At 39.4% G+C, this 7,739-nt stretch overlaps 3 protein-coding genes across 3 annotated transcripts; 1 reads left to right on the top strand and 2 right to left on the bottom strand.

The window, feature by feature from the left end:
• Positions 1 to 823: 823 nt before the first annotated feature.
• Positions 824 to 1,507, bottom strand: LOC126678287 (uncharacterized). Its single transcript, XM_050373189.1, has 2 exons — positions 1,256 to 1,507; positions 824 to 1,156 (listed from the first exon to the last, which is right to left on the bottom strand). Exons 1-2 carry the CDS (start codon positions 1,505 to 1,507, stop codon positions 824 to 826), a joined length of 585 nt encoding a protein of 194 aa, XP_050229146.1.
• Positions 1,508 to 1,519: 12 nt separating this feature from the next.
• On the bottom strand, positions 1,520 to 2,647 carry LOC126678286 (uncharacterized). The gene is made up of 4 exons (XM_050373188.1): positions 2,394 to 2,647; positions 1,944 to 2,303; positions 1,759 to 1,877; positions 1,520 to 1,638 (listed from the first exon to the last, which is right to left on the bottom strand). Exons 1-4 carry the CDS (start codon positions 2,645 to 2,647, stop codon positions 1,520 to 1,522), a joined length of 852 nt encoding a protein of 283 aa, XP_050229145.1.
• Positions 2,648 to 6,523: 3,876 nt separating this feature from the next.
• On the top strand, positions 6,524 to 7,436 carry LOC126678285 (uncharacterized). The gene is made up of 3 exons (XM_050373187.1): positions 6,524 to 6,562; positions 6,648 to 6,757; positions 7,064 to 7,436. The coding sequence occupies exons 1-3, from the start codon at positions 6,524 to 6,526 to the stop codon at positions 7,434 to 7,436; spliced, it is 522 nt and encodes a 173-aa protein (XP_050229144.1).
• The last annotated feature ends 303 nt before the right edge of the window (positions 7,437 to 7,739 follow it).

Genomic DNA, 7,739 nt, shown 5'->3' with positions numbered 1-7,739 from the left:
AAGAGTCGGCCAAAAGCTGAAGGGGATCACGAAGAGTATAATCAAATTCGTAGCAAGTTAGGAGATTTTTTCAGTCATTTTTGACTCTGTAATATTTACAATTCGGTATTCCTTAGTTTTTGGTTCTTAAGAACAGTCTTTTGTACTTTGCGAATTAACTCTGTTTGAATTAAGCTTATTCTCTCAACCCCGACTTTTACATGAATCAGCCAATACAGTCCGAAACTTTCACCTGATTGGTCATTCAACCGAAAGTATCAATATTTCACTAAAGTTAATTTTGAAGTACAAACAATCATATAAATCAGCTTCACATATCCGAAACAATAGAGAACCCGTAGAAAAAAACTCAAGTTACAATCTTTGGTCAAAATCGGCCGCGCGGGTCTGAAATTACATTATAAACTAATCGGCCATTATCGTCCGAAAAGTACATTCTGAGTACCATTACTCCTTGGTGGCGCCAAACAACCATCGATCTACGTTTTCCCAACAGCTAGGAACATATTTTTTTTCCAGAAATTGGCCATTGATCGCCCTCTCATCTCCGTCAATATTGGCCAAAACATATGCCCCAATGGCCAATGTTGTAGTTACAATGAAGAGACCTTCCCAATTCGGACTCCATTTGCCTAGTTGCATATCTTTATGACTTATGGGTAAGATCGCCTTCCATACTAAATCGCCTACGACAAAACTCTTCAATTTGACTCGTTTGTTGTATACTTGTTCTACCCTCCTTTTCTGGGCTTCCAAGTGATCTAGGGCTGTCAACCTTTCCTAATCTAAGTCAAGCGCCTCTATCACCATTTTGTCAAAGTAATCACCCTGAGACAAATTTTCTTTGATGAAGACAGCGAGTTGACATGACCGACAATTCCATTGGCAGCATTGTGTCGTTCCCATACACCATCCTAAAAGGTGAAGTTCCTGTAGCCAATTTTTGATTGGTTATGTTTGCCCAGACAGTCTCTGATAGCAAAACGTGCCACCGTCTTGGATTATCTTCAATCATATTCTGGACGATCAACTTGATGGTTTTGTTAGTTGCTTCGACCTGACCATTGGCCTGCGCATAATAAGGCGTTGAGTGCGGCAGTTTGATCTTCATCTGCGAGGCCCATTCCACCATGTCACCCCCTGTAAACATTGTTCCCTAATAGGTGGTTATTAACCCATGCCGATGTATGATGTACTCCTTGAAGAACTTAATCGCAACTTCCTATGTGGGTGATTTCAATTGTTTGGCCTCAACCCACTCTGTGAAGTAGCAAGTGGCGATAATCACAAAAGTATGGCAATCAGACAAAGAAGGGTAAATTTCCCCTATCAGGTCCATAGCCCATCCTCGGAATGGCCATGGCTTGATGATGGAATTCAATTCTTTGGCCGGAACATGCTGAATAGGCCCACATCTTTGACATGCATCACACCCCTTCGCGTATCTGATGCAGTCTTGCTCCATTTTCGGCCAATAGAACTCGTACTTGTGAATCAGCCGCCTCATTCTTGGTCCTGCCTAGTGAGCTCCCGCTATCTCTTCATGAACTTTGGTCGCTGCTAACATTGCTTCTTTAGGGCCGATACAACGAAATAACAATCCTTCAAATACCTTCTTGTAGAGATCGCCCACAAGGACTACATGGTTTTAGGCTAGCGTCCTAAGCCTCTTATCTGTCAAATCCGATTTGGCGAACCGTCCAAGGATTTCTGCCCTCCAATCGTGGGTTAAATCAAACTAGTAAATGGAGCAGTTACCTTCCTCGATTGTAATGCCCCCAGTATGGAGATTCTGCGCTTCTCTTTCCATTGCCTCGAAGTTAGCCTTGTAGCCACTGCTGTTCTGATCCAAGTCATTGGCTATGAAGTTGTCGGATCTTTCGGTGTATTCGAACCTTGTATCTTAAGAGCCTTCTATCAGGTGTTTCGCCTTGTTGCAATACCTGACCAGGAGCTCAGACTCGCATTTGAATGCCCCAATCACCTGCTTGATGACTAACAAGGAATCTCCCCATACGTGTATCGCAGTTGCCCCCAGCTCGGCCAATATCTCTAAACCAAATATCAAAGCTTCATACTCGGCTTGATTGTTGGTACACTCAAAATTCAGGGCGAAGGATACTTTATATGCTGCCCCCAATTGAAACATAATATGAATTTCCTCTTCTGCTCCTTGGCTACTTCTGGATCCATCAAACCACATTCTCCAAGTGGTTACATCAATATAATTCACTTTCACCTCCTCTAGGGAAATACATGGGTGATCTGACAAGAAATCGGCTAAGACTTGCCCTTTTACCGCCCTTTAAGGAACATAAACCAAAGTGAACTCCGACATAGCAATCACCCATTTCCCAATCTGATTCCTCAAGTATGGTTTTATCAATATATACTTGATGATATCGGTCTTAGACAAAACATAAACCACTACCGGTAGCATGTAATACCGAAGTTTATAGCATGTGAAGTAAAGGCATAAGCACATTTTTTCTATGTCGGTATAGCGGATTTCTGTATTGGTCAATCCTTGACCCAGATAATAAACCGCTCTTTCTACTCCTTCATCTTCGTAGGCGAGCATGCAACCCAATAATTCATGGTCGGCCGATAAATATAGTAACAGAGGCTTGTTCGGCTTAGGAGGCATCATGACAGGGGGGGGTTTGCAAGATACATCTTTAATTCATCAAACACCCTTTGTTGCTCACTTGTCCAAACAAACTGATCGGTCTCCTTTCCTCTTAACAAGACACTCCAGCTGTGATGTCGTCCCGCAGTGTTTGCGATAAATTGCCTAAGGAAATTTACTTGACCGATGAGACTCTGGAGTTGCTTCTTGGTTTTTGGTGGTTCAATATTAATAATTGCTCGCGCTTTATTCTTATCTATCTCTACTCCCCTCTGGTGAACAAAGAAACCCACGAAGTTTCCATCCAAGACGCTAAAAGCGCACTTCAGAGGGTTCATTTTGAGGCCGTTGGCTCTTATATGGTGGAACCCTATCCGTAAATCGGCCAGATGTATGTCCTCGGTGTTTGACTTAATCACTACATCGTCGATATAGACTTTTAGACAGTCCAAACCCTTGAAAATTTTGTTCATCACCAGTTGGTAGGTTACTTCTGCATTTTTGAGGCCGAAAGGCATGACTACCCATTCATCGGCGCCGATCGGCCTAGGGCACTGAAAAGATGCCTTGGACACATCTTCCTTGATAATCGATACTTGGTTGTACCCTGAGTGTGCACTCAGAAAACTCAACATCATATGCCCCGCTACTCTATCTATTAGCATATCGCCACTGGCATGGGATATTTGTCTTTTTAGGTGGCCAGGTTGATATTTCTGAAGTTAACACAAACTCTTAGCTTCCCGTTTTTTTTCATCACTAGGACGATATTGGACAACCACTCAGTGTATTGTGCCTCTCGTACGAACTCCGCATCTTCCAACCTCTTAATTTCATCCTGGATCAGGGAGTCCACTTCCCATTACATTCTTCGAGGTGGTTGCCAAAATGGCCTTAACCCACTCTTCAAAGGGAGTTTGTGCTCAGCGATTTTTGGGTCCAACCCTAGCATTTCAGAATAAGACCAAGCGAAGCAGTCTTGATACTTAGTGAGTAAAGCAATTAGTTGTGCCTTGAAATCGCCGCTTAAGCTTGCGTTGATATAAATCGTCCTGGGCAAGTCCTCTGTTCCCAAGTTAACCTCCAGGAGCTCGTCTTGTACTTGGGCGAGGTCATCTTCTAACTTTCCTATGGCTAGCTGTAAGTCTTCAATTTTGAGTGCTTCTTTAGGATCCTAATCCTGGTCCTCATAGATACATTCGGCCGATTCAGCTTCATACAGCACGGTGAGGTGTTTGATCTTTTCCCTTAGCTCTTTATAGCGTACTATCATTACAAGGGTTAATAATGGTGGATCGGCCGTTGCCTAGTATTGCATAATTTGAATGTAGTAGCATAGGACATATTAGGAGGGATTGTCCTAGTATTGCACAATTTAGCTCAAGTCGTGGTAGAGGTTTACAAGGTAGTGCAAATAGAGGTGGCCGAACGTCACGCTTTGATAGAGGTTCTAGTCGAGGTCTTGGCTTTAATGAGAATAAGGAAGGCGGAGTCTCAACTTCAATACAACCTATGCAAGGTACTCAGACTACTAGACCTGCTGTATAACCTAGAGTTTTTGCTTTGACTCAACAAGAGGCAGCAACTTCTCCAGATATTATTTCTGGTAGGTTAACTATCTTTGGTAGGGATGCTTATGTTTTAATTGACCCTGGTGCAACACATTCTTTCATTCTATCATCATTCATATCATGCATACCTCGAGATAAGAGTGTGATGAATCATGCTTCAGTTGTAGATTTGCTAGTGGGTGAGTTAGTAGTTTGTTAGCATGTTTATTGAGATTGTGAGATACAAATTGGGGATCATAAGTTTGAGGTAGATTTAGTACCTTTGGCATTTCAGATGTTTGATGTTATACTTGGTAAGGATGTTTTATCCAAATACAAAGCAGTTGTTGACTGTTATAGAAAGAGGGTGCATTTTCAATTACCAGTACATGGTGAAGTTGTATTCAAAGGTGAGAAGAGTTCAGAACACTATGGAATGGTATCATCTTTAAATGTTAGAAGAATATTGAAGAAGGGTTGTGAAGCATACTTGGCATATGTTATTGATACAAAAAAAGAAGGGGTAAAACTTGAAAATATGCCTGTTGTGAATGAATTTGCTGATGTATTTCCTGACGATATACTAGGCTTACCACCAGATAGAGAGATTGATTTTAGTATTGATTTGCAATCAGGCACTAACCCTATTTCTCAAAATGGCTCTAGTTGAGTTGAAAGAGCTGAAGGTGCAGTTGCAAGAATTTCTTGATAAAGGTTATATTAGACCTAGTTTTTCACCTTGGGGAGCTCCGGTGTTATTTGTGAAAAAGAAAGATGGAACTATGAGATTTTGTATTGATTATAGACAACTAAACAAAATTAAAATTCGCAACAAGTATCCATTATTTGATCAACTACAAGGAGCTAGAGTATTCTCTTAGATTGACTTGAGATCTAGTTATCATCAATTGAAGATTTAGAATCCAGATATTCCTAAGACTGCATTTAGGACTCGATATGGTCATTTATGAATTCTTTGTTATGCCATTGGGGTTAACTAATGCTCCATCTGCTTTCATGGATGTGATGAACAGATTTTTCAAGCCTTATCTAGATGGCTTTGTGATTGTATTCATCGATGATATTTTAGTGTATTCTAGATCTGAGGAGGAGCATACAGAACACTTGAGAGCTGTTTTGCAGATTTTAAGAGAAAAACAGTTGTACGGGCAAGTTTAGCAAGTTTGAATTCTGGTTAGAGAAAGTTGTATTTCTTGGCCATGTCATCTCAGCAGAGGGAATTTATGCTGATCCTAAAAAGGTGGAAGCTATAATTAATTGTAATTCTTCTAGTAATGTACATGAGGTACGCAATTTTCTAGGTTTGGCTGGTTATTATAGACGATTTGTGAAAGATTTTCTATTATTGCCTCACCATTAACAAAGCTACTAAGAAAAGGTATGAAATTTGTGTGGAGTCAACAATGTCAGAATAGCTTTGATGCTTTGAAGGATTGTTTAACTTCACCTTCAGTTTTGACACTTCCAGTTAGAGATTTGAGGTATGTTGCATACAGTGATGCTTCCGAGAATGGGTTGGGTTGTGTAATAATGCAGCAAGGAAAGGTAATTGCTTATGCTTCAAGGCAATTAAGACCACATGAATTGAATTATCCTACACATGATCTAGAACTTGGAGCAGTGATATTTGCTTTGAAGATATGGAGACATTACCTTATGGTAAGAAATGTCTTGTCTACACTGATCATAAAAGTTTGAAGTACATACTGAGTCAGAAAGAATTGAATCTGAGACAAAGAAGATGGATAGATCCTCTGAAAGATTATGATCTTGAAATAGCGTATCACCCTGGAAAAGCTAATGTAGTAACTGATGCCATTAGCAGGAAATCTTCAGGTAATTTGTTTTATATCAACACAGTAAGGATTCTATTACTACTGGAACTGAGAAGACTTAATGTAGAATTAAGTGAAAGTGAAAATGGATCTTTATTAGCTACTTTCAGGATCCGTCCTATTTTAATTGAAAGAATTAGGGATGCTCGGAATTAGGATGACAAATTAGTGAAATTCAGAGGGGAAGTCCAGCAGTATAATAAAAATGAGTTTAATGTTTCTGATGATGGCACTCTACTATACAAAGGCAGATTATGTGTTCCTAATATTGATATATTGAAAAGAGAAATAATGGAGGAAGCACACAATTCAGCCTATGCTATGCATTTGGGGAGTTCAAAAATGTGTTGTACTCTGAAAGAAAACTACTGGTGATCGGGAATAAAGAAAGAAATTGCAGAATTTGTGTCTAGATGTTTAACATGCCAGCAAGTTAAAGCAGGGCACCAGCATCCATCATGTTTGCTATAACCACTTTCTATTCCTAAATGGACATGGGAACATGTGACTATGGATTTTGTTGTTGGGTTACCTAGGACTCAACAGTGACATGATGCGATAAGGATTATTGTTGATAGACTAACAAAATCAGCACATTTTCTTCCTATAAAGGTAAACTATCCTCTTGATAAACTTGCTGAGATTTACACTAGGGAGATAGTTAGACTGCATGGTGTTCCATATTCTATCGTGTCTGATAGGGATCCGAGATTTACATCAAGGTATAGACGGGCAATCAGAACGAACTATTCAAACCTTAGAGGATATGTTACGTGCATGCATGATTGAATTTTAAGGTAGTTGGGATAAATATGTGCCACTCATGGAATTTGCATACAATAATAGTTATCATTTTAGTTTGGGAATGGGTCCTTATGAAACATTATATGGTAGAAGATGTAGAACACCAGTGTGCTGGGATGAAATTGGGGAAAAACAGTTAATAGGCCCAGAAATTGTTCAAATCACTGCACGCAAGATAGACAAAAAAGCTATGCTGATTTAAAGAGAAAGCCGATTGAGTATAGTGTGAGTGATAAAGTGTTTCTCAAGATTTCTCCATGGAAAGAGATATTAAGATTTGGCAAGCGAGGGAAACTAAGTCCAAGGTTCATTGGTCCATATGAAGTAATCGAGAAAATTGGTCCAGTGGCTTATAGGTTAGCCTTACCTCCAGAGTTATCGCAGATTCATAACGTCTTTCATGTTTCAATGCTACGGAGATACATGAGTGATCCTAGTTACGTCTTACAAGTTCAACCTATAGAGCTAAAGGATGATTTATCATATGAAGAAGAACGAGTTACTATTTTAGCAAAGGAAGATAAAGAATTAAGAAATAAGGTTATTCCTCTAGTAAAAGTATTGTGGAAACATCATAGAAGTGAGGAAGCAACTTGAGAACGAGAGGAAGATATGAGAACTCGATACCCTCATCTATTCTAGCTTAATTTTAAGGACGAAATTTCCTAAGGTGGGGAGAATTGTCACACCCGTACTCTAATGTTAGATTATGCATTCATTAAACATTCATTAGCATTCATTAAAATGATAGTCTATTTAGAATGCCAATTCATTGATTTGAGAATTTATAGGACTCGATTGAAAATAAAAGCTTGTCAGTAAACTAAGTTTATTTCGTTAGTTGAAATGAATTGGAGCTTTGAGGTTTAACTTGAACTTATGATATTATGAAAGAACTTA

This window comes from Mercurialis annua, linkage group LG4, assembly GCF_937616625.2.
Source record: "Mercurialis annua linkage group LG4, ddMerAnnu1.2, whole genome shotgun sequence".
NCBI classification, from domain to species: Eukaryota; Viridiplantae; Streptophyta; class Magnoliopsida; order Malpighiales; family Euphorbiaceae; genus Mercurialis; species Mercurialis annua.
Note: the sequence above shows the minus strand (reverse complement) of the source record. Positions and strands in the feature narration are given on the sequence as shown.

What these genes read in the sequence shown, in the direction of transcription:
- LOC126678287 (XM_050373189.1), bottom strand. Translation starts at nt 1,507, where the DNA reads ATGAGGCGGCTGATTCACAAGTACGAGTTCTATTGGCCGAAAATGGAG. An exon ending in CTTGCTACTTCACAGAGTGG is followed by an intron (nt 1,157 to 1,255) that starts GTTGAGGCCAAA and finishes ACCACCTATTAG; the next exon opens with GGAACAATGTTTACAGGGGG.
- LOC126678286 (XM_050373188.1), bottom strand. Translation starts at nt 2,647, where the DNA reads ATGCCTCCTAAGCCGAACAAGCCTCTGTTACTATATTTATCGGCCGAC. An exon ending in TCTAAGACCGATATCATCAA is followed by an intron (nt 2,304 to 2,393) that starts GTATATATTGAT and finishes TGTTCCTTAAAG; the next exon opens with GGCGGTAAAAGGGCAAGTCT. An exon ending in GGGCATTACAATCGAGGAAG is followed by an intron (nt 1,639 to 1,758) that starts GTAACTGCTCCA and finishes AAAACCATGTAG; the next exon opens with TCCTTGTGGGCGATCTCTAC.
- LOC126678285 (XM_050373187.1), top strand. Translation starts at nt 6,524, where the DNA reads ATGGACATGGGAACATGTGACTATGGATTTTGTTGTTGG. An exon ending in ACTATGGATTTTGTTGTTGG is followed by an intron (nt 6,563 to 6,647) that starts GTTACCTAGGAC and finishes CTTCCTATAAAG; the next exon opens with GTAAACTATCCTCTTGATAA. An exon ending in GATCCGAGATTTACATCAAG is followed by an intron (nt 6,758 to 7,063) that starts GTATAGACGGGC and finishes GATTGAGTATAG; the next exon opens with TGTGAGTGATAAAGTGTTTC.